The sequence below is a fragment of the Belonocnema kinseyi genome, chromosome 6 (assembly GCF_010883055.1).
Source record: "Belonocnema kinseyi isolate 2016_QV_RU_SX_M_011 chromosome 6, B_treatae_v1, whole genome shotgun sequence".
NCBI lineage: Eukaryota > Metazoa > Arthropoda > Insecta > Hymenoptera > Cynipidae > Belonocnema > Belonocnema kinseyi.
This window is the reverse complement of record NC_046662.1, coordinates 7,720,794-7,747,995: the sequence shown is the minus strand read 5'-3', so window position 1 is coordinate 7,747,995 and position 27,202 is coordinate 7,720,794. Positions and strand designations below refer to the sequence as shown.

The following is a 27,202-nucleotide window of genomic DNA, read 5'->3' as shown; positions in this document are numbered from 1 at the left end:
TTTGGTTGACTTTTTTTGGTAGAAAACTGAACTTTCTCAGTCAAAAATTCTTCTTTTTTAGTAGAAAATTATTTTTCTTGTTTAAAAATTCATCTATTTTAATCAAGAATTCATTTCTTTGGATGAAAATGCATTTTTTGTTGAAACCTCTTTTATTTTGGTATAAAATGGTTAAAAGTTCATCTATTTTTTGGAAATTAAACTATTTTGCTGAAAAATTGTTGGTTGTAAATTGATTTTTTAAACTGATAATTTAACCGTTTTTCGTTGAAAATTTATCCATTTTGTTAACAAAAATTTTTCTGTTTTTAAATTGATTTTGAAAATTTTGAAATTCTATTTTCAGTAGAAAGTTATTGGTTTGAAAATTAAAAAATATTTGTTTGCAAATTTAATTTTTTTTTTGGGAATTTAAATATTTTGTTGAAACTTTGATTTTTTGGGGTTGATAATTATTTTTCAACTGAAAATTTATCTATCCAATTTTTCTTTGAAACATTATAATTTTAGTTAAAAATTAATTTCTTTTGTTGAAAATTCCATTTTTGGTCTGAAAATTTGATTAGTCCATTTTTGATCGAAAACTTATTTTTTTAGTTTAAAATTCGTTTCTATAGATGAAAATTGAACAATTTTGTTGACGATTTTTTTCCTTGAAAAATTTTATTTTTAGTTATAAATTTATCTTCTTTGTTGGCGAATTATTCTTCTTTAAAAATTAATTTGTTTAAGATAAAAATTAATTTCCTTTGTTGATAAAATCGCATTTATTTGGGTTTAAAAATTAATTTTTGCAACTGCAAACTTTAATATAAACTACAATGTTTAAGCTAAAAAATGTATTTAACTATAAAATGTATTTAACTATTTTGTCGAAAATTTGTTTTTTATTTGTTAAAAATCCATTGTTTACTAAAAGTATGACTAAGGCATGCAGCACTAAATTTGAAACATTTTAGACCCAGAAGTCTTTTCTCCTATATCTATTTACATAAAATCAATTATATTTGCCTCTTCGCAATAAGCCTAATGGTTCTAAGGTAACTCGGGATTTGAAAACCTGAATAAATTCGAGGAGCAGCTAGATCGTAAATTGGTGAGGTAGGGAGAGCTCAGTTCCTGCTCGTGCATTTTCGGCTTTACACGAGGCTGGGCTTCGCAGCATTTAACAGAGCCGACTCACCGACACACTACGTTTGAATGAGTCGCTCCCAGATGGGTGAGTGGTGGGGGCCGAAAAATCCCACGTTCTGCCCACGATCTGGCAGCTCTGCCTCTGCGTTCTGGAGACACTGAGAGACACTGCGTAGGGTAGGAGGCCGTAGGGACAATCGTGATTGCCTTGTATGGTCAAATGTATGTTTTAGTTTGATTTTCATGGTTATTTGACAGCTCCAGAAAATTACTACATGTTATCTATTAACAGTGAAATGAGTGAAAGCTTAGAAGTGAAGGATTGGTAAAGACATTTTGTCATCAGTGCAAACTGCTAATGCAAATAAGCGCCACATCATGAATGTTGTGAGCTCAAGAATAATATGTTTTCAACTATTTGATATTTTTGACACATCTCTGAACAAAATCTGCAATCACTTGTGGTAGAGAAGAATCAAATTGAATGCACAGCTTCTATGAAATCAATGTTTATTTCTTCCATTTGAAAATCGTCGGGAAATCAGTTTGTTTTTGTTTTGGCATAAGTCTGTGAAAGGACCGTTTTGCAAAATTATTTGCAATGAAGAACGAACGTGAAAAGTGATTTTGATTCTGAATTTTTCAGATATAAAGAGTCGGCATTATGTACAGATTCGTGGAAGATATTACATAGGTTGGTGGCAAGAATGCGCAGACGGGAACGATGAATGAGATCAAAGAGGCTGTAAATGATTACAAAGTTGCACATTGCTGTGTAATATTTACTTAGTTTCTCCTATTTACTTGGAAATTTTATCAAGAAAAAATCATGGCTGAGACTACGCTATGTGAAGAGTTTCCACTACACAAGTGTGTTTTTCATGGGGATGTAAAAACCTTGAGTTCGCTGATTCGAACACACGATATCGCTCAGAAGGATAGACAAGGTATTTGTACGAATATTCTTTTTATTATTTTTTTTTCTTCTGGGTGTCTATCTGACTAGGAAATATGGAAATTTTATTCTCTGGAAAAAAACCGGGAAATTGATTCTGTGACCGGCATTTTTCTCTCGAATGAATAAGCAATATCTGGATGTTTACTCGCCCGAAAAATTTCGAATTATCAGGGAATTTTTTTCGAGAGCGTGCTTAAATTTTGTTTTTAAATTGTAACGTAAAAATTAAATAAAAATGTCTTTTATTTGTTTAATTAGATTTTAACTATTGTGGTTGAAATTTCATTTTTTTTTGTGGAAGTTGAATCTAAACTGAACATTTAATTGATCTAGTTGACTATTCTATCATTTTAGTTTAAAATTAATCTCTTTGGTTGAAAATAAATTTTTTTCTTTGAAAATTTAACTATTCAATTTTTTGTTGAAGTTTTATATTTTTTAGTTGAAAATTCATACAATTTATTGAAAACTCATTTTTTCTTAGAAATTCAAAATTTACAGCTAAAAATTCATGTATTTTGATTGAAAATTTAACACCTTTTTTGTGGATTAATTATTTTGGTTGAAGATATTTAAATTGAAAATTCATTTCTTCATGTGAAAATTAATATTATTAGAAATGTTTTTTGTTGTTAAAATATACATTTTCTAAACTAAAAATTCAACTATTTTTTTGAATTTTTTGTTTCTTAAAAGTTCATTTTTAAACTAAAAATTAATTTCTGGATGAAAGTAAATTTATTACTAAAAATCAAACTATTCAATTTTCGATCGTAAATTTATTCTTTATTATTTACAATATTTTTTAGTTGAAAATTTATATAATTTATTTAAAAATCGTCTTTCTTAGTAGAAAATTAATATTCTTGGTTTAACTCTCATTTTTCTAGAAATTCGAAATTTCTAGCTGCAAATTCATGTATTTTGGTTGAAAATCCGACACTTCGTTAAAAATTAAACACATTGGTTTGGTTGAAGATTCATAATTTGTATTGAAAATTCATCTTTTCGTTTGAAAATAAAACTATCTTGTTCATAATCATTTTGGTTGTTGAAAATTAATTTCTTAAACTAAAAATTAATCTCTGGATGAAAATCATGTTTTTACTGGAAATTTAGCTGTTCCATTTTTGATTGAAAATATATATTTTTAAATCAAAAATTCTTCTGTGATGGAAATTCATATTTTTTTCTAAAAAATCAATCTTCTTCGTTGAAAATGCATATTTTTTGTAGAAAATTAATCTTCTTGGTTTAAAAATAATTTTTTCTTAAAAATTTGAACCTGAAAATTCATTTTTTGATTCTTTGAATTTTTTGTTCGTTAAAACTTCATTTTTAAACTGAAAATTATTTTCTTTGAATGAAAATCAATTTTTTACTGAAAATTAAACTATTCAATTTTTGATAAAAAATGTATTATTTTTTAGTTGAAAATTCTTCCCTTTTGTTGAAAATTCATATTTTTTGGCAGAAAATTAATCTTTTTGGTTAAAAACTCATTTTCTCTTAAAAATACAAAATTTCCAGCTGAAAATTCATGTATTTTGGTTGAAAATTCATCGTTTAAATTGAGAATCCATCTCTTTGTTGGAAAATGAAACTATTTTGTTGAAAATCAATTTTTTACTGAAAATTTAACTATTCAATTTTTGATTAAAAATGGATTATTTATTAGTTAAAAATTCTTCTTCTTTGATGAAAATTGATATTTTTTGGTAGATAATTAATCTTCTTGGTTTAAAACTCATTTTTTTTACAAATTCACATATTCCAGTTGAAAATCAATGTATTTTGTTGAAAATTCGTCTTTTTGGATAGACAAATATTTTTGTTTGAAAATACATCTTTTTCGTTGAAAATTTAGTACTTGGTTAAAAGTTAAACACTTTTGTTATGGATTTATTGTTTTTTTTTGATGATTCATCATTTAAATTGAAATTTCATCTCGTTGGTTAAAAATTGAACTATCTTGTTGAAAATCAATTTTTTAGTTTAAATTAATTGTTTAAATAAAAATATAACTATTTTCTTCAAAATTTGTTTGTTTTGTTTTCTTAAAAGTTAAGTTTTTAAATGAAAATTTAATCTAGTAGAAAGTTTATCTCTGGAAAATTAATTTTCTTGGTTGAAACTCATATTTTTTTCAGAAGTTCACATATTCAAACTGAAAATTGATGTAATTTGTTGAAAATATAAATACTTTTGGGTTAAAAAATCAACACTTGGATAAAAGTTCAATACTTTTATTAAGATTTCTTTGTTTTGACTGAAGATTTATAATTTAAATTGATAATTCCTCTCTTGGGTTGAAAATGAAACTATCTTGTTTACAATTATTTTTTATCATTAATTTTTTTTTATTAAAAACTTAACTATTTTATTGCAAATTTTTTGTTTTTTAAAAGTTAATTTTTAGTCTGAAAATTTAAACTGGTAGAAAATGTATGCCTTTCGATACAAATAATTTTTTTTTACTAAAAATCTATTTAATTTTTGGTTAAAAATGTATCCTTTTTTAGTTAAAAACTAATCTTTTTTATTAAAAACTCATTTTTTTTCTTAGAAATTTAAATATTCCAGCTTAAAATTCACGTATTTTGTTGAAAATTCGTCTTTTGGGGCAGACAATTAATCTTCTTGGTTGGAAATTCAACACTTGGTTAAAAGATAAAAACGTTTGTTAAGAATTCACTGTTATGGTTAAAGATTCATTATTGAAATTCAACATTGATCTCTATTCGACTTTTGGTTGAAAAATTATCCTTTTTCTAAAGTTCAGAATTAATCTTTTTTGTGGAAAATTCATATTTTTGGTAAAGTAATTATTTTTTGGTTTCAAATTCATTTTTTAAATAAAAAATTTAATTAATCCAATTTACAATTATATAATTCTAGTTAAAAATTCATCTTTGATTTCAAATTAATTTTATTCACTCAAAATGTAGCTATTCAAATTTTGTTTGGAAATTTATCTTTTTTTTTAGTTGCGAATGCACGTATTTGATTGAAAATTCGCCTTTTTCCATAAAAAAATAATTTGCTTGTTTGAAAATTATTTTTTTTTTACTTGGAAAACCAATAGTTTAATATTAATTGTTTGTTAACTGAAAAGTAATCTCTTTGGTTGAAAATTAATTTTTGTTGACGTAAATCTGAACTGTTTTGTCGAAAACTCTCTATTTTTGGTTTCAAATTAATTTTTTAATTAATAATTTAATAATTCCAGTAAAATGTTGAATAATTTCAGTTAAACTTTCATATATTTGGTTGCAAATTAATTTTTTGCGCTCAAAATGTAATTTCGATTTCTGTTGAAAATTGTTTTTTTTTTGTCGAAAATCAATTTGTTTAACTTAAAATTAAACTATTCCATTTTTGGTTCGATTTTTTTTTATTTCAGTGGAAAATTGAACTATTTGGATGAATATTCATCCTTTTGGTTCAAAATTGAACTACTCCAGTTCAGGGTTCAACATTTTAGTTCAAATTTCAAATCTTATAGAAAATTCGTCTTTTCCGATTTAATTCAAATGTTTTTTATTTAAAATTATGTAAAAATTAATTATGTTCAAAATTAAATTTTTAATTTAACATTGAACTATTTTGTTGAAAATTCATCTTATTTGGTAGAAAATTAATCATCTTGATTAAAAATTTATCTTTGTTTCAAAGTTCAAGTTTTTCAGTAGAAGCTTCGTAATAATTTTAGTTGAAAATTGGAAAATTAAATTTTCATCACTAGAAAAGTTGCATTTTCTTCCATTTTTAACAGATGAAAGTTCAGTTTTCAATTTTCTTTAATTTTCAACAGTTCAAAAACCAAGGAAAAAGCGAATTTTTCATGAAAATTAAATATTATATTTAAATAATTTTATATGAGAATTTTTATAAATAAACATTTCAATCCATATCATTTTTTTTAATTCAATTTTTTCTAAACAAGCTAAATAGTTTTAAAATAATCGGAAATCAAATTATCTTGTGAATTTCTAACAGAGAATTTCATTAATTTGGAGGAGGGAGTTTTGAAAAAGAATTTTATATTTTAATTCTGATTTAGAAGAAGGGAATTAAAAAAAACTCTGTTCCAAGTCAGAATTCGTCACAATTTGAAACTTTTCTCTTCCATATTTTGGAAAAGGGAGTTACTATATTTCTGAATTATAATAGAAAATTTCGTAATTAAATATTCTGAAGAAATAAATTCTGAGTTAAAACTGAGAACTTTGAAAATTATTTTATTGTGATTTGGCGCAGGAAAATTTTTTAGGTATTAAAAAGTTTATTTATAAAATTCTCATGTAAAATTATGTGAATATAATATTTTTAGCACTTCTTTTTAATAATAAACTTGCCTTTTTCAGGAATTTTCAACTGTTTAAAAATAAAGAAACTTAAAAAAGCTAAATAATTTAATTTTCATTCGTTGAAAATGTTAAAAATAGAAGAAAATTGAAAATTCAACTGCTGAAAACTCATTTTTCAATTTTCTCCCAAATTCAACTTTTAAACATTCAATGATCAATTTTCTTAAATTTTCATCAGTTGACTTTTCAACTGTTAAACATTTGTCTAAATTACAATTATCAATTTTTTTTCAATTTCCAACACTAATTTTCAACTTATAAAAATGCAATGTTTTTTGAAAAATGGAAAATTTATTTTTAACTTTTTGAACATTCAATTTTTTTAAATGAATACTTGACCATTCATCTGTGAAAATTCATCTTGTGAAAATTAAATGATTGAAAATTCAATTTTTAACTTTTTTTAAACTTATCAGTTGAAAATTCAGTGAAAAATTTTCTTCCATTTTCATCAGTTGAAAATGCAATTATAAGTTTTCCTTAGTTTTTATCAACTGAAAATTGAAGTGTTAAAAATTGAAGAAATTTGAATAAATTTCTTTTGTTTTATTTGACTGCTGAAAATTTATTTTTCAATTTCCTTCAAATGTCTACATTTGAATATTCAAATGTTAAATATTCATCCTTTAAAAACTTAATTAGGATTTTTTTCTTCAATTTTCATCACTTGAAAATTGAATGATCAGTTTTCTTCCATTTTCAGCAGTTGAAAATTCAATAATCAGTTTTCTTCAGTCTTCAACCGTTTCAAATTCAATTATAAATTTTCTTTAATCTTCAACAGTTGACTTTTCAATTGTTAAAAATTCATTTATGTAAAATGCAATTATCAACTTTCTTCAATTTTCAATACTGGAATTTTCAACTGATAAAAATTCAACGGTTAAAAAAAAAATTGATTTTTTATCTTCTTGAAAATTTAATTTCTATAAATTGAATTTTGTACAAATTTTAACTGCTGAAATTTCAGCGGTTAACAATTTATCTGTGGGGAACTCAATTATCAATTTTCATCAATTCTCAACAATTGAATTTTCATAATTTGAAAATTTATGTATTAAAATTGAAGAAAATGATGGAAGATGTTATTGTTGAAATAAAACAGGAAATTTTTTTACATAATCTTGAGTCTGAATTATAAAATTTTTCAAATTTTGAAACCGTTCTCTTCTAAATTTGAGAAAAAGCGACTTAAATTACTTTTGTAAAGAATGATAATTTTCACTTTGGAAGAGGGAATTTTTGACATGGACCGGGGATTTCGGAACAAAAATTTTATTCTGATTTAGAAGAAAGAATTTAAAAACATGTTTGGTTCAAATTGAGAATTATAAATTTTATTAAAATTTCCTTGATACAAATCCAAAATCTTTGCAATATTATAAAATGTTTAGAAATGTTTAAAAATCTTTCTAAACTCATTTCAATAAATTCTTTAAAATGAACCGCAAAAAATTAATAATTTAACTAAATAAAACCTAGAATTTAGTCATTCGTCTGGCAGATTCCCTGGTACTAATTTCAAATGAATATGCATTTATGTACTTCTTTATAATTTCAGGAAATACACCTTTACACTTGGCTGTGATGTTAGGAAGGAAAGGTAAGTAACTTATTTTTAACCGGTAATTTGACAAATTTTTAGAAGAAAAATCTGTCCCAATTATATTTCAACCGTTTTTAAAAATAATTAGTTGATTTTTTTTCAATTATGCTATTATTCAGTTTACAATGCGTAATTCAAAAATATTTTGCCTAAACAATTTTCCATTTTAGATTTTTAATTTTAAGCTTACCTTTTTAGTTTAAACAATTTTAAAATGCTGTATTGAAGACTTAAACAATAAAAAATTAAAAGCATGTTTCAAGCTGAAAATTTGTGATTTAAAAATCTTTTTATATAATAAATAAACAAAAAATAAACCAATTTCTTGATGAATCTGTATTTTAGGTATTAAAAAGTGAAGAAAAAATGATTTGAGAAAACGATTTTAAGTCAGTTCAAAATTGAAGAATTTTCAGATTTTAACGTTAAAAGTTGAACATGTGACACTCAAATAAACCGATCAAGCCACTCCCAAGATCGAAATTTTTTCCCATATTTAAAAATAAAAGTTAAAAAAAGCGGAAAAAGGGAAGGTGTATATCCTTGCGTGGAGTTAGGAAAGGTTTTTTTTTTTAAATAAAAATAGTAATTGATGGTAAAAATGTTCTACCTTATCTGTATTTTTTTTTTAATTCAGGCGACAGGTGAAGCGAAGAAATCCTTGACTGGAAATCTTCTTAAATAAAAATAATTCATTCAATTTAAGGTTAAAAAGAAAGATAATAAAACTGCAATTTTTGTTAGTGAATCAATAAACAAATATTTTCTTAATCTTGCCTTTTAAACTTAATCATTACAAACTTTAATTTAATATCTCGAGATAAATAACGAACGAGCCGCGGCTGTGTACCAGATTCTTGTTGTCCTTTACTTCATCGTCGGGAGCTTCGGTGCCGTCGCAGTGGTCCTCAGCTTCCCCCACATTTCCATACATTCTTTCATTATACATTGGCCCTAGTCCATACTCTAAAATACTATATTTCTCCTTAGCCTCCTAAACCCAACTATGGATTGCGTAATCAGACCCTCTATTCTCATGAAAATTCAGCGAGCGCGATAAGATTCCAGGCGTCAATTTTTTTATAAACAGTTCTGTCATCGAGTCCTATATCATAACCTAACATTTCCGAGACACTTTTCAACTCGTTTTCTTTTATTGCCGAAACGGCGAATCTATGTCGACGGTTCGAAAGTAAAATCTAAATTATGCATCCTGCTGTCTAAAGTTAATACTTCTATCGTAAAATGAACATGATGCTGAAATTTAATCTTAAATATACATTCGTTCACATTCATTATACTAGTCTTGACATTTTATTTACAGGAAGAATGCTTTATCGTTACAGATATTTTCTTTCTCTTCATGCCGACTTGCCCGACTGTTGCTTTGTCAATCTTTTCTCGAAAGGCATTTTATTCTCAATTCAAATTTACTCGCATTATATTTCATTTATTTCAAATTTTATCTGCTCATTACACTTTTGGATTTAGAACTTTTCTCATGTCCAAATCCATTCAAAGTGAACATAACCTACAATCTCAACTCCATTTTACATAATTTGGCGGTATATTCAAATTTCGTTACATCAGAATACAAAATGTTAATGTTTTGCTACCTCGTCTATGCGTTTTTTAAATTATAAATATATTTATATAAGTGAATAACTAATATTCAACTGTGTGAATATTGTAAATAATTAAAATATTGTTTTATTATTTAATATATGCAAGAAATAATAGGAGGGTACACAGTACTCATGCGTTTAGTACGGAAAATTGTGGCAAAATTTTTATTGGATAATTCAGGAGATAAAAAGATGAAAATTTTCACTCTCGTAATATATCCTGGTATGCCGAGCCATTATTTATTTACAACCTCATAAAAAATGTATTTGCTAGACATTTACGCTTCCCTACAAGCCAAAAATTTCAAGTTATTCACGATAACCTTTTTTCATAAATAAATCGAGAAATTCGAAATTTTTGGCAAACTGTTTTATTTTCTGGATTTCAAATTTCAAATGAAGGGTGTCACGTAGGGTGGTACCATCATGGACTGGTAAATTTTTTTCTTTGAATATTCATGAATATCGCTTCCAAATTTGTTGGAATTTACAAAAAAATTCATGAATTTTTTTTTTAAACAAATAAAGTATTATTTAGATGTTTCGGAAGCCCCAAAAAGTTAAATAGTATATATCACAAAAAAGACGCTTTTGTAAATTTTGGACAAAATAGTCAATGTTAGGTAAATCGAGTAGTCTCATAATTTCTCATTCCAATTAGCCATGAAATAAAAATCAAAAATTATTTTTTTAATTTCGTCCCCGTAAGCCTATTTTGTAGCGTCTCGCAAAGTCACTATAAGTGAAAAATGGTGTTTCTCGAGTTTTTGTCAGTAATTCTTATTTTTTGTGTTTTTTCCAATATATTTATATATTGTTTCTAATATATAAGATACTAATTTCTACTAATAAGCAAATGTTAAAATAAATAATAATGCTAGAAAGTCGCAGTTTTTTGTGACATTTTTTCAATAAGAGTGAGGTAATAACTACCATAATGTCAACTTTTCACTTAGAGTTAGTTAATAATAATTAAAATTTAGCACACATAATCATCTAGACAAATTATTATTGTTTATAACTATGTTCTCCTATAGTATTGCTACGCAGTTGTCGTTTTAAAAATAATTTTTAAACTTTTTAGCCACTTTTTACTTAGTGACCTAATAATTAACGCAAGCTAACAAACCTAGCTGTTTAAACAATTTATTGTTGTTTATAATTATTTAATCTTATACAAAAACCGCGAGTTTCTAGCAAGTGAACAAAAATATACAAATTTCAGAAAAAGCTTCATTTATCTATTTTTTCCTGAAATTTGTAACTTTGATTTGGGGTTTTAGTTATAAAAAAATTATAAATAAACGTCAGAGAGATACATTTTTTAAAGCATTTTTTTCTTTTTTGTAAATATATTTTTATGAAGTAAAAAAGACATTTGAAACATTCTTCACATTTCCTATATGGTGCTTATCAGCATTATACTAAGAGAAAATAGCTATAACAAATAATAAATTGTTAAAAAAATTATGTCCGTGCACTTGCATCAATTATTACCTGACTTTAATTAACAAGTTTTACAACAAAATTGCAATTATTTGAACCATTATTTATGTCAAATTAACATTATTATTGCCTCACTTTAACTGAAAAGTTGAAAAATTCGGAATAAGCCGCGAAATTTTAACATTATTCTGAGACCTTTCAAAAAATAATAATAAATTGTCAAAAGAGTTATTTAAACATCTAATTATAAACAAAAAGTTAAGCTTTGTGTATTAGAAACAATTTGGTTTTTAAAAACCAATTAAAAAACTTCATCAAGATAGTTTGTAAATCTTATTAAAATATACTAAAAACAACGCTTTAAAATTATGGTTCGCTTAAAAAATCAAAATTGCGTATTTTTGAAAATGATCAAACTTTTGGAACTTTTGTCTAATTAAGAAATTTCCTGATAATAGTTTCAAAAAACATATATTTTATATCTAGTAGAAATTTGCATTGATATTTCTTAACCCATTAAAAAACTTTTTTTTCCTTTCTTTGAAAATTTTCAAAATGCTGAAAATCATATAACTTTTTGAAGTCTTACCATATTTAAAAATATCTTCAGGATAATTTGCACGTCCTTTTGACTCGTACCAGAAAATTTGACAGAAATTTGTAATTTATCTTTTATCAGAAAAATTAACTTAGTTTTAGTCATTAAACAAATGTGACCGTGTGACTGAAAGTTTATAAAATATTTTCAACTTGAAAATAACTTCACAATAATATATTCTTAATTGCAGGCTTTTATTAAATTAAAAATATTGTTTCAGTCTAAAATATCCAATTTTTAACCCATTCAATTTGAAATTTTTGAATTAAGAAAAAGATTAATTATTGAATATTGAGCAATGTTTGACTTTTTATTTAAGACAAGTAAACTGAAACCAAATATTTAAAAGTTAACAATTTTAAATTGAATTGTTTGACATAAAAAACCTGGAATCGTTAAAATTTTGAAAAATGCTTAATTTGTAAGTAAGATTTTCAATTTTTGATGTATAATTTACAAATAAAAATTTGTAGAACATTTTTATTCATTTTCAGAGATATTTAGTAGTTTAAAAGAGATTCAAACTTATCATGCAAATTTTAGAAATTTTTCTTAAATCTTGCAGATTCTTTTTTGAAAATCTTGTAAATCTTTTAAAACCTTTTTAAGTATTCGTTAAAAATAATTTTTTTTAAATGATAAATTATTTTTGTTTGAAATCTGCAAAAATCTACATTTTGTTTTAAATTAGGCTATGAATTCAAGTTTTAAATTCATTTTGAACCATTTCAAAGATTCCGAATATCTCCTGAAATTACTCAAATTTCGTCTACAAATAATTAATGTTAAATTGTTATTTATACATAAAAATTTTAAGGAAATTTTCTAAAACTTGCAGGATTTCCTAAAAATTGTAGAAGAAATTCAATTAGTTTTGACAGATATTTAGAAGTTCTAAAAAAATGTTAAACAACTTCTAGATTTCTCAAGATTTTGAAATAAAATTTACAATCTTTTCAAGGATGTTTAAACTATTAAAAATGAAAACTATTTAATTTCTGGTTTAAGAAGTGTTCAGTTAAAAAAGTTCCATTTTTAATGTTTTGTAGTTTAAAATTCCTTAAAATTATATAATTTTGAAAATTATAAAGTTTTTTCATTGTTTAATTCAGAGAATTGAAAATCATAACGTGGATTTGTATTTTTTGTATTGAAAAATATTATTACCTTCTATTTTATACGTTTACATTATTGAGCAAATGAATACAACATTTTTAAATTATAAAACTTTTAAATTTCAATTTTAAAGGCTCAAAATTCAACAGTTTTCTTTGAGTGCTTTCATTTGCAGTTCAGTTTTTATTATCTCAATTGGAAAATTTTTTAGCTTTAGTCTTTGAACAATTTTATGTAATTTTTCGGCATTTTATGTGTTCGAATTTAATGTCGTTCTTCGTTATACGAAATCCAAAAAATTCTAGCAAAAAAATAAGAAGACCGTAGAATCGGAGATATTAAATTAATTAAATAAATTAAATTTTTGCAGAATGTGTTCAACTGCTGCTTGCCCATGGTGTTCCCGTTAAAGTAAAAAACTTAGCTGGGTGGAGTCCACTAGCAGAAGCTATTAGTTATGGAGATAGGCAGACCAGTAAGTTTTATAAAATAGAGTATACTTCCGAAAAGATTTTCCTAGAATATTGACTCGTTACTTGGCTTAGAAGTTCTTTTTTCGTTCCATATAAAAGTCCCAAAAGGATTTTTGCACTAGGTTAATAAAAATCAAGTTATTAACAATTTTAAAAACATACATTTAAAAAAAAACACAAAAGATATTGATTTAAGGTAAAAATTTAATATTTAATATTTTAACCCATAAAAGATTCGCATTTTAAATAAAAAAAACAGTAGCATTGAACCAGGAAGGACGAATTTCAAACAAAATAGTTGAATTCTCAACCAAAGAAGGTTCATTTTCAAGCATAAAGTTCCTTTTTTATTCAAAAAATGATTCAATTTTTACCAAAAGTTTAATTTTCTACCAAATATTGAAAAATTCAACCGTTTGCAGAAATTGATTCATTTTTTGAATAAAAAAGCAACTTTTTGCTTGAAAATGAATATTCTTTGGTTGAGAATGCAACTATTTTGTTAGAAATACGTCCTTCTTTTCAAATTTTCAACGAAAAAGGTGAATTCTCCAAAAAGTACATACATCCTTAAACAAACTGTTGAATTTTAAACAAAAAAGATTAATTTTCTAAACAAAAAAAAGAATTTCCAACAAGTTCAAGTTTTATTTGTTTAATTTTTATTATATTTATATTTATTTATTTATATTTACATTTATATATATTTTTAATTAAAATATTTTGTTGAAATATCAACTATTACATTTTTCGTTAAATATAAATTTTTTTAGGTTGGAAATTTAACTCGTTGGTTAAAAGTCGAATTGCTTTCTTAAAAAGTTAAATTTTTTTTGTTTGTAGAAAATGCAACTATGTAGTACAAAATTAAGCTGTTTTAAGAAAAAGTATTTTTTTATTTAAGAAAATTAATTTTCAATAAATTTATCGATTTTAAACCAAAAACTTAACTTTCAGCCAAATAAAGGAATTTTGTATCAAAAAATTGCGTTTTCAACCATAAAAAGATGAAATTTTTACAAAAAGAGATAAATTTTTATACCAAAAAGACGAATTTTCAACAGTACTTTTTAATTTTTAACAAAAAAAGATTTTTTAATTGAGAAGAAAAAAAATGTAACTAAATTTTTGTATTTCCAAACCAAAATGATGAATTTTTTACAACAAACTTTTCATTTTTAACCAAAAAATTAATTTTTTAACAAAATAAAACAGTTTTTAACAAATTACATAAATTTTGAACTAAGTAGTAGAATTTTTCCCTAAAAAAGATATAATTTTCCACAAAAATAGTTTATTTTCAACCCAACAGTTAAATTTGCAACCAAACAGTTTAATTTTCGACCAAACTGTTAAAATTTAAAGTTAAAAAGACGAATTTTCTACAATACAGTTGAATTTTGAACCTAAAACAATTACATTTTCTTCAAAAAGTTACATTTTTAATGAAAAAAGGTAATTTTCTACCAAACGTAGGAATTTTCTAGAAAAATTTGCATTTTCGACGATAAATAACGAAATTTCTAAAAAAAGAAATAAACTTTTAAATCAAAAAGGCGATTTCTCCACGAAAATGTTAAGTTTTCATCAAAGTATATACATTTATAACGAAGTAGATGAATTTTGCATTGAAATAGATAAAATTTTCAACAAAATATTTAATTTTCAACCAAACTATTAAGTTTTGAACCAAATAGTTTAATTTTCTACCACGCGGTTATAATTTAAATCCAAAAAGACAAATTTTCTACAAAAAAGTTCATTTTTAACCAAGAAGATTATTTTTCTTCCAAAATAAAACAGGTCTCAACGAAATACATTATTTTTCAATCAAGTAGTTAAAGTTTGCACTAAAAAAGGTAGAAATTTTAACAAAATAGATTAATTTTATACCACACTTTTAAAATTTAACCCATAAATATAAATATTATTTTCATTTTATTTAAGAAAATTAATTTTCAATAAAAAAATATTTTTTCATATCATTTTTATTTTCAATATTTTTTTGGCGAACCGAGTTAAATTTTCAACCTAAAAAAATTAATATTCTACGAAAAATCTAATAGTTGATATTTCAACGAAATGGTATTTTAATTAAAAATAATACCGTTTTTTTTATCCAAAAAGAACGCATTTTTAAGAAAATACTTGAATCCTCAACCGAAATATATTAATTTTTAACTAGTTTTATTTTTAAGTAAAAAGGATGCATTTTTAACCAACAATATTAATTTTCTAACAGAAACGACGAATTTTCAGTGACAAAAATTAATTTTTAACCAAAAACCAAAACGAATTTTCAACGCTTGCTTGAACATGCATCTTTTTGTTTTAAAAATTAACTATTTTGTTAAAAAGTCAATTATTTGTTGCAAAATTCATATAAACAAAAATTATTTCTGTAGAAAATTTATAGTTTTGCTGCAAAATTGATCTTTTTGGTTGAAAATTGAACTATTTTGGTAAAAAATGCAACTGTTGAGTTGCAAATCAGTTTTTTTTTTTGGTTGTCAATTAATTTGTTACACTACAAATTTAAGTGTACAGATTCAATTAAAACGTTGTTTTTTTTTGGTAGACAATTAATGTTTTTTTATGCATAGTCAACTAATGGATTAAACTAATTTATTAAAAAATCATTTTTTGTTTTTCGATTGATAATTTTACATGGAAATTTCTCTCTTTGGTTGAAAATTCGTTTTTTTGTTGTTGTTAAATATTCAACTGTTTCTGAAGTATTTTGTTCAAAATTCATCTGCTTTGGTAAGTCATTAATTTTCTTGGTTAAAAATTAATTTTGTTGTTAAAAATTTAGCATAATGTTTGAAAGTTGGTCTGTTTCGTTAAAAATTCTTTTTTTTTTTTTTAGTTTAAAACTAATTTTTTGGTTGAAAATTAATCTTCTTTGTTGAGAGTTACACAATTTTATTAAAAATATCATTTTTTGTTTAAAACTCGTCTTTGTTTGAAATATCTACTGTTACATTTTTCGTTAAAAATTCATCTATTTTGTTGAAAAATCGTGTTTTTTTAGTTAAAAATTATTTTTTAAATTGTAAATTTAACTATTTTATTTCTGGATTAAAAAATTGATCTTTTTTTGTTTTGAAAATTCAACTTTTTGGATGAAAATTGATGTTTTTTAGTTGAAAATTCAACTAATTGGTTGAAAATGCATGTATGTTTTTGAAAAACTGATCTTTTTCGGTAGAAAATTAATGTTTTCTGGTTAAAATTAATGCAGGTTGGCCGCTGGACCGGGAAACCGGGCATTTTTTAAGACCAGGAAAAACCGGGAAATGACAGTGAATTTTTTTTTTACCGGGAATTTTACAAATTTATAGAAGATAAAAAGATTTTAATCTATTAAATAAATAAATTTTTTTAATTTATCTGCACCTTAAGTAATAAAAAGTGAACAACAGCGGTTTCAATTTGAAAGGCTTAGTCATCAAAGAAATGTGAACGTGTGACTGAAAGTTTATAAATTATTTTCAACTTAAAAATGACTTCATAATAATATATTTTTAATTAAAGGATTTTGTTACACTAAAAATATTGTTTCAGCCTAAAATATTCAATTTTTAACCCATTCAATTTGAAAATTTTAATCATAAAAAAGATTCAGATTAATTATAGAATATTTAGCAATATTTGAATTTTTATTTAGGACAAGTAAATTGAAACCAAATATTTAAAAGTAAAGTATCTTTAACTGAATTGTTTGACATAGAAAACCTGGAGTTTTAAAAAGATTAAAAATTACCATGCAAATTTGAGAAAGTTTTCTTAAAATCTTCTAGAATCTTTTTTGAAAATTTTAATTAAATCTTTGAAAAACTTTTTAAATATTCTCTTAAAAATAATTTGTCAAAATGAAAAATTATTTTTAATTTTCCTATGAATCTTAAGAAAATGTTTTTATTCTTTTGAAGTCTTTAACAATTCTTGAAAGGAATCTAATTTTTTTTTTAAATTTGCAAAAATCTACATTTTGTTTTATATTCGGCTATCATTTAATGTTTTACATTAAGTTTGAATTTTTTCAAAACTTCTACATATCTCTTGAAATTACTCAAATTTCGCCTACATATAATAAATGTTCAATTGTTATTTATACATTCAAATTGTAAAGAAATTTTCTAAAATTTTCAGGATTTTCCGCAAATTATAGAAGAAATTCAATTCGTTTTGACAGATATTAAAAAAAAACTTCTAGATTTCTCAAGATTTTACAATAAAATTTATAAGCTTTGCAAGGATGTTTAAACTATTTGAAAGAAAATAACTGAATTTCTAATTTAAGAAGTGTTCAGTTAAAATTTTTCAATTGTTCAATATTGAATGTTTCTAGCTTAAAATTCCTTAAAATTATATAATTTTGAACATTTTTAAGTTCATTGATTGATTTTTTAATTTAGAGCATTGGAGATGATAAACGTGGATTTATTTTTTTTTTATATTGAAAAATGTTAGTATCTTCAATTTTATACGCGTAAATTATTGAGCATTTGAATACAAATTTTAAAAAATTAAAAACATTTAAAATTCAATTTCAAAAGTTCAAAATTTAATAGTGCCACTTTGAGTGATTTCATTTAAAGCTCAGTTTTTATTACCTGAAGTGGAAAATTTTGTAGTTCCATTTTTTAAATTTCATTGACCGTGAAAAATGTTTGCAAACCTGGAAAAAAACCGGGAAATGACCTGGAAATTATTTCGCCGATTAAAACGGCCAGCCTGTAATGCTTCTGATTGAAAACTCAATGCTTTTGTTTGGAAATTTAATTATTTAGTTAAAAATTATTCTAATTTTCAGAAATTTTCGACAATCTTGTTGAAAAATTTATTTTTCGGTTGAAGTTTCGATAATGTGCTTGAAAATTTAATTACTTCGTTAAAAATTAATTTTTTGGATGCTTAATTTTATTTAGAAATTCATAAATTATATTACAAATTTAACTATTTTGTTGAAAGATCTTTTTTTTATATAAAATATAAATTTATTTTTGAAAAGGTAACTTTCATTTTTGGTTAAAAATCGATCTTTTTAGTTGGTTAAACTCTTGGTTAAAAATTAATATTTTCTGTTGAAAATTCAACAATTTCCTTGAAAATTAATCTACATAATTGAAAATTACACAATTTTCTGTAAAAAGTTTTATTTTCCGTTGAAAATTCAACTCTTGTTGAAAATTCGAATTGGGTTGAAATATAAACTATTAAATTTATCATGAAAAATGATTTCTTATGTTTAAAAATTAATCTACTTTATAGAAAATTCAACAATTTTGTTAAAGTCATTTTTTCGGTTGAAGAGTTTTCCTTTTGATTGATAATTCATCTCTTTGGTTGAAAATTCAACTATCCTATAGTTGAAAGTTGGTTGGCGTTGTTTACCATAGAGTAATAGAAAAGTGAAACAGGCACGTTCGAGGTATCTGTTTACATTATTGGATGTAAACATTCCTAGCGATTAAGTTACAGCGATCGTGTTGAAGTCAAGTGGAGCTCATTTATGGCTTTTGGCATTTATTTAATTTTCAAACAGCGTAATTATTTAAACAATTTTCATAAATGGCTCTTTTTTAGAGAACAAGTTTAATTTATTATGTTGCGTTGTGAATTTACAAGAACTATTAATTATTTAAACAATTTTAATTAAAAAATGAAGAGTTTTCCCTTTTTTCTACGAATCAATTTGTTTACGGATTCAACTCACCCTTTTCTATATTGCTTTACAAAAGAACTAATAATTATTTAAACAATTTTAATGAAAAAATTAAGAGTTTTCCCTTTTTTCTACGAATCAATTTGTTTACGGAGTCAACCAAGAAAGTCTATCCGATGGCTCTGTTGTATGTTGCTTTGCAAATTTACAAAAACTATTATTTGTTTGAACAATTTTAATTTAAAAGCTAAAAGTTTGGCCTTTATCTTACGAATCAATCTTTTCTAAGTTATTTGTTAAATTTACCAGAATTATTAATTATTAATTATTGAAAGAAGTTTCATAAAAAGTTTCGAATTTGGCTATTTTTCAATGAATAGGGTCAGGTTTTTTAATAAGGTTTAGTTACAATGCAGCTACATACGAGTTTGCTCGAAGTTCTCGCATTTGCCTAAACATTTGGTCAGATGAGAGGAAAACTGCAGAAAACCACCTTCCGAGTTTAGTCGGGTTTTTTTAAATTCGGGTACGCAACCCGTTGTTTCGTCGTATATGGTACCCATGTAAAGTCGTGTATAAATAGAATTGATTAAAGTAAAAATGATTATCGTGATATTTTCTTAAACTTAATTTCCAAATAGAATAATTAATTACAAGTAAATTAGTGGGTCTCGCGCGTAGGAGCTTCTAGTTTTGTTGAAAAATCGTGGTTTTTTGGCTGACTATTAATATTGAAATTCTAACTATTCCAGTTGGTTTCTATTCTTTTTTTTTTCTAAAAAATAAATATTTTAAATTAAATTTAAATAAAAGTTTCAATTAAATTAAAAAAATGTTAATAACTTCTTTTTTATTAATCTGTGCCAAAAAATTCTTCAAGGACTTCGAACTGGGCGGTAAAAGGAACCCCTGTACCAAGTATCAAATTATTATTCTTGGTCAATGGTTTGTTTACACAGTCCTCATTATAATGTACATAAATATATCGTTTAATTTTTCATTTTAGTATCATCCCTAGTAAGAAAATTGAAACTGCAAGCAAGGGAGCAAATGGAAGAACGCCGACCAAATTTAGTGACAGCATTACGACAAATGGGTGATTTTTATATGGAACTTAAATGGGATTTTCAAAGTTGGGGTAAGCTTTCGATTTATATCTGATCTTTTATTCTGAGAATACAATCATGCCTGAGATTTTATCACGTATTTATTTTTTTTCATAAATTTGGTGAGTTTCACAGATTTTAAAGAATTTAGAAACTGTTTAGCGGCTTTTTAACTCACTGAACTGGTCTTTAAACCCTTTTGAAAAAAATACTAGAAAAAATTTAATACTTTAATGGGGTTTCACGATTATATATTTGTAAATTTCAAAAGAATTTTAAGAGATTTTGGAAATTCCGAATGATTACAAAGAATTTTGTAGGATTTTCAAAAGATTTTTCGCTCGATTTAAACAGATTTCTAAAATACTTTATAAAATTAATGAAGTGAAATGAGATTTTAAAGGACTTTTAAGTTATTTCAAAGAAATTGAAAGATTTAAAGGATCTTATTAAATCTCCAAGGATTTAAAAGCTTTCTAGTAATGTAAAAATTTTTGAAAAGACTTTAACGAATAAGTTTAACTCAATTTGTATTCAAAGGGTTTGAAATGATTTCTACTTATTTGAATTCACTCTAAGCAATTTCAACAAATTTCGAGAGCAATTTAGGTTATCAATTCAATTCTATTTCACATTAATTTCTACAAATTTCCACGGTTTCAAAGCATGTTGAGGAATTTAAAAACTTTTAAAGAATTTTAAAGATTTTAAGCTATTTTATAAGTTGCCAAACAATTTCAAGGGATTTCAAAGAATTAATGTAGAATTTTGAAAGATTTTAACCTTGATTTAAGGAATTTTTAAACCAAAAATAGGAATTTTAAACAGAAGTGTGGAACTTTTCAATCAAAACGAGGAAAATTAAACTTAAGTATTGAACTTTCAAACTATAAACGCGAATTTTCTACAAAACAGTTGAATTTTCAACCAAAAATATTTTAATTTTCAATGAAAAGAGTTAATTTTCAGCCAAATATTTGACTTTACAACCAAGTAGTAGAATTTTCTGTCAAATTACAAAAATTGCAAGGCAAAAGACGAATATATTCTTTAAAAAAGTTGATTTTTTAACCTTAATTTATCGATTTTTAACTAAAAAGTTAACTTTCAACTAAATAGAGGAATTTTATATTAAAAAATATAATTTTTCAAGAAACAGTTAATTTTCTATCAAATAATGGAATTTTTAACCAAAACAATTAAATTTTCTGCAAAAAGTTACATTTTTAATGAAAAAAGGTAATTATCTACCAAACACAGAACGTTTCTACAAAATATTTGCATTATCAACGATAAATAACAAAATTTATACAAAAAGAAATTAACTTTTAAACCAAAACGGCGAATTCTCCACAAAAGTGTTGAATTTTCAACTAAAAATGATTTTTTAGTCAAGAAAAAAGTCCAAATAATTTGTTGTATTTTCAAGCCAAAAAGACGAATTTTCTAAAAAAAATAGTTCATTTTTAACTATGAAATTAATTTTCTATCAAAAAAACACAGTTTTTAACAAAATACATGAATTTTGAACTAAATAGATTAATTTTGCACTTGAATAGATAAAATGTTCGACAAAATACTTAATTCTCAACCAAATTAATAAGTTTTCAATCAAATAGTTTAATTTACATACGGTTAAAATTTAAATCCAAAAAGACGAATTTTCTCCAAAAATTTCATTTTTAACCAAGAATATTATTTTTCTTCTATAATAAAACAGGAATTTTCTTCCAAAATAGATTAATGTTATACCAAACTGTTAAAATCTAACCCATAAATATTGTTTTTAAACGAAAAGTTCATCTTCTATGAAATAATGGAATTTCCAACCAAAACAATTAAATTTTCTGTAAAAAGTTACATTTTTAACGAAAAAAGGTAATTTTCTACCAAACATAGTATTTTTCTACAAAAAATTGGCATTTTAAACGATAAATAACGAAATTTCAACGAAAAGAAATTAACTTTTAAACCAAAAAGGCGAATTCTCCACAAGAGTGTTAAATGTTCAACTAAGAAAGATTTTGAAGTCAAGAAAAAAGTCCAACGAAGTTGTATTTTCAAGCCAAAAGACGAATTTTCTAAAAAAAAAACTCAATTTTTAACCAAGAAGATTATTTTCCTACCAAAATAAGATAGTATTCAACAAAATACATTAATTTAGAACTACGTAGTTGAATTTTGAACTAAAATAGATAAAAATGTCAACAAAATATTTAATTTTCGAATGAAAAATTAAATTTTGAATCAAATAGTTCAATCTTCTGCCATACGGTTAAAATTTAAATCCAAAACTACGAATTTTCTACAAAAAAGTTAATTTTTAACCAAGAAGATTATTTTTCTTCCAAAATAAAACAGGGTTCATCGAATTACATTATTTTTTAACCAAGTGGTTGAAGTTTGCGTTAAAAAAGGTAGAATTTTTAACAAACTAGATTGATTTCATACCAAACTGTTAAAATTTAACCCATAAATATTATTTTTCTACAAAAATTAATTTTCTATCAAATAATGCAATTTTCTAATAAAAAATTTAATTTTTTGCAAAAAAATTGCGTTTTCAATAAAAAAAATTTAATTTTTAACCAAAAATACAAAATTTTTACTAAAAATTTGCATTTTTAACGGTAAATAATAAAACTTCTACAAAAATAGATGAACTTTTAAACCAAAAAGGCAAATTTTCAACAAAAATGTTGAATTTTCAACTAAGAAATCTTTTTTCAATCAAGAACAAAAAATCATTTAAGTTATTGTATTTTCAAGCCAAGAATATTAGATTTTTACAAAAAGAGATAAATGTTTAAAACCAGAATTAAAATTTTTAAGATTTTAGGGTATTTATAAAACTTCTAAGGCATTTTCAGGCGCTTTTAATTTGAAGTATTTTAGCGAATTTTGAAAGATTCCAAAAATTAAAAAAATGAAATGAATTTATTTGAAGTGATTTTAAAGCTCAATGTATCTTAAAACATTTTCCATGATTTCAAAAAATAATTTTATGAATTCTCAGGAAGTTTTTTTAATTCTCTTGAATTTCTATAAATTTACTCTTTTCTACTTAATTCAATGAATTTTTTAAAAAGTTTTAATTAAATTGATCTTGCGGATCAATTGATAAAATGATTAAGAGATTTAAAATATTTTAACGTATTTTTCTTCAAATTCCTTGGCATTTTCCAGAGCTTTAAAAAATTTCAGAGAAGTGTAAAGGATTTAAAATAATTTGGATTATTGTAACAGATTACAAAGACATTTTTTATTCATTTCAGTAATTTAATGAGATTTAAAAGGATTTAATACTTTAGGATATTTTAAAAGACTCTCAGGTGTTTTCGAGTGCTTTAAAAAGTTTCAAGGGCTTTCAAAAGATATTCGAAGGATTCGAAGTATTTCAGTGTATTTTAGAAGATTCCAATGCATTTTCAAAAGATTTAAATAATTTCAAGGGATTTCCATGGGTTTTAATCATTTTAAGGGATTTCAAAGAATTTTTTTCCAGGCAAGAGTGATTTCGTAGGGGTTTGAAGATTTGAAAAGATTTTCAAATATTTTTTACAATTCATTTGTAATTCGCCCTGAATTCTTATTAATTTATCGTAAATTCTTTTCAATTGTTTTGAATTCATCTAAATTCACTCAATTTTACCCAATTCAATTAATTTGTCCACATTTTGAAATTGTTTCCAATTCACTCGATTGCTTTTTTATTCAGCTTGATTTTTGATGAATTTCCTCTAATTCTTCTCATTTCTTTTAAATTTCTATAAATTCATTCAAAATATATGGTAATCAATCAATTTTTTTTTCGTTTCTTCAAATTGTTTCAATTCATTTGAATTCTTTTGAATTTGTATTGAATTGTTTTATAATCATCAGTCACTTCTTGTGTTAGAGATTAGTAGGGTTTCAAAGATTTGAAATCTTTCTTGGAATTCACCCTGAACTCTTTTTAATTTTTTGGATTTCTCTTGAATTTGTGTAATTTACTTGAATCCTTCTAAATTCAATCAATTCTACTTAATTCCGTGAATTTTTAAAAGTTTTTATTTCGTTGATCGTTAAGTCTGTTAATCTTTTATTAAATTCTTAGGCACTTCATCATATTCTTAGAATTCACTTGAATTTGTCTAAGCTATTTAAAAGTTACTGAGTTCAATTAATTTTTTTTCAAATTGTTTTAAATTTATTTGATTTTTTTTAATTCTCCGTGAATTTTTATGTATTTCATTGCATTCTTTTTTTGAGCTTTCATTCCTCTAAATTCTATCCTGTTCTACGGAAATCAATGGAATTTTTTTTATTTTTCAACATTTTCCCCAATTTATTTGAATTATTTTGAATGTTAATTGAATTGTTAAGAAATCTTCGGAATTTATCCTGAATTGTTTACCCTTTGAGCACGAAAAAAGTACCATATGAGCATGACAAAAAGTATTTTTATTAAATTATACATAAAATATTTACTATTTAAAAATCTGATCTAAACGTTTGGTTACAATTCGTGGGTTGCCGCTGGACCGGGAAACCGGAAAATGATCGGAAATTTTTTGAGACCGGGAAAAACCGGGAAATGAGTGAATTTTTGTTTGGACCGGGAATTTTACAAATTTGTAGAAGAAAAATCTCTCCACGTTCGATTTCAACAGTTTTTAAATAATTAATTGAATTTTTGTGGTTTTCAATTATGCTATTATTTAGCTTACAATGCGTAATTAAAAATTTTTTTACTCAAAAAATTTTCCATTCAAAATTTTTATTTCTAATCTTACAGTTTTAATTTAAAGAATTTTAAAATGCTTTCTTAAATTCTTGAACAAATAAAAAATGAAAGCCTTTGACAAAACGATTTTAAATCAGTTCAAAATTGACTGAAAGTTTATAAACTATTTTCAACTTAAAAATAGGTTCATAATAACATATTCTTAATAAAAAGAATTGATTAAATTTAATATATTGTTTCAGTCTGAAATATTCAATTTTTAACTCATTCAATTTGAAATTTTTAATAAAAAAAAAATTAATGATTGAATATTTAGCAATATTTGAATTTTTATTTAAGACAAGTAAATTTAAACCAAATATTTAAAATTATATAATCTTTAACTGAATTGTTTGACAAAGAAAGCCTGGAATCCTTAAAATTTCGAAGAGCCTTTAAACTTTGAACGTTACAATTTTAATTGTTGTATTTGAAAAATGCTTAATTTGCAAATGAAATTTTTAACTTTTGATTTATAATTTACAAATAAACATTCGTAGAAATTTTTAGAAACTATTTTCAACTTAAAAATAACATTATAATAATATATTTTAATTTAAGGATTTTAACAAAATTTTAATATTGTTTCAGACGAAAATATTCCAATTTTAACCCATTCAATTTCAAAGTTTAAATTAAAAAAAAAAGAGATTAATTATTGAATATTTAGCAATTTTTGAATTTTTATTTAAAACAAGTAAATTGAAACCAAATATTTAAAAGTAAAGAATCTTTAACTGCATTGTTTGACATAGAAAACGTGGAATCGTTAAAATTTCGAAAAATGTTTAATTTGTAAGTGTAAATTTTAAATTTTGTAGAACAAATTTGAGTAATTTTAAGAGATATTTAGGAGTTTTAAAAAGATTAAAAATTATCATTCAAATTTGAGAAAGTTTTCTTAAAATCTTCTAGAATTTTGTTTAAAAATTTTGTTTAAATCTTTGAAAATCTTTTTAAATATTCTTTTAAAATAATTTTTCAAAATGAAAAATTATTTTTAATTTTCCTAGGGATATCAACAAAATATTTTTAATTTTTTGAAGCCTTTCACAATTCTTGAAAATTATATAATTTTTTTGTTTAAAATCTGCGAAAATCTATATTTTGTTTTATATTAGGCTATCATTTCAAGTTTTACATTAAGTTTGAATCTGTTCAAAATTTCTACATATCTCTTAAAATTACTCAAATTTCGTCAGAAATAATAAATGTTCAATTTTTTTCAATTATTTTTTTCAATTTAATTTAATCAATTAATTTTGACAGATATTTAGAAGTTCTGAAAAAATTTCGAAAGTAATTTTAAATTTAAAACAAATTTAAAACGACATCTAGATTTCTCAAGATTTTGAAGTAAAATTTTGTAACTTTCCAAGGCTATTTAAACTATTTAAAAAGAAAATAATTGAATCTCTAATTTAAGAAGTTTTCAGTTAACATTTTTTTAATTTTTCAAAACTTGATGTTTCTAGCTTAAAATTCCTTAAAATTATGTAATTTTGCAAATTTTGAAGTCCATTGATTGATTTTTTAATTTAGGGCATTGAAAATGATAACGTGGATTTATATTTTTTTATATTGAAAAATGTTAGTACCTGCAATTTTATACGCGGAAATTATTGAACATTTGAATAAACAATTTTTAGGATAAAAAATTTTAAATTTCAATTTTAAAAGTTCAAAATTTAACAGTTCCACTTTGAATGCTTTCATTTGCAGCTAAGTTTTTATTACCTCAAGTGAAATTTTTTTTATCTTTAGTGTTCCATTTTTTTAATGTCATTGACCGTGATTAAAACGGCGGTCCTGAATTCGTATTTGAATTCCAATCGTCTATTATTCGTATTATTTGCGAAATCTGGATAAAATTTGTCGCTAAATACATTAATTAAAGTTTGTTTAAACTTACAATGTATTGAAACTTACACGAAATAGTGAAATAATTGTTTTTCTATTGTTTAAAAACCTTTTTGATAAAAATGTTGTTTTTTCACTGTATAAGGTGAAAATTCTATCTAAAACGATTTATTTTCACGAAGATTTGTTTTGTAGTATTCAATCATCGTTTTAAACTTCAGAAAACAATCGTAAAATACTTTTATGCAAAAATTAATATACATCTTTAAAATTGTACCTACTTTATCTAGTTTTAGTTTTCGGCACCAGGTGGCGAAATGGTTATTCCCAGTAATCATTTTCTATTTGTATGAATTTGTGTATTAAATTTCTTGTAATTTCAAAAAAATAATAGGAAAATCATTACGGGTCTATACTGATTTTCCTATAATATTTTTTCGCAAGGGTTTTTATTTTATATATGTTCTTTTTCAA

General features: G+C 23.9%; 1 protein-coding gene across 7 annotated transcripts in view; it reads left to right on the top strand.

Annotated features, from left to right (window-relative positions):
- Positions 1–1,289: 1,289 nt before the first annotated feature.
- The window catches only part of LOC117175214 (ankyrin repeat domain-containing protein 13C), a 52,917-nt gene continuing 27,004 nt past the window's right edge, over positions 1,290–27,202 (top strand). For 2 of the 7 annotated variants that reach the window (XM_033364866.1, XM_033364861.1), the window contains exons 1-4: positions 1,298–2,081; positions 8,024–8,065; positions 13,224–13,328; positions 20,004–20,135. In XM_033364866.1, the coding sequence (XP_033220757.1) occupies positions 1,964–2,081; positions 8,024–8,065; positions 13,224–13,328; positions 20,004–20,135 (397 nt within the window). In that variant the 5' untranslated portion in view covers positions 1,298–1,963. Of the gene's footprint in view, positions 2,082–8,023; positions 8,066–13,223; positions 13,329–20,003; positions 20,136–27,202 lie in introns of all 7 variants that reach the window. The other 5 variants (XM_033364865.1, XM_033364864.1, XM_033364863.1 and 2 more) reach the window with 5 other exon arrangements.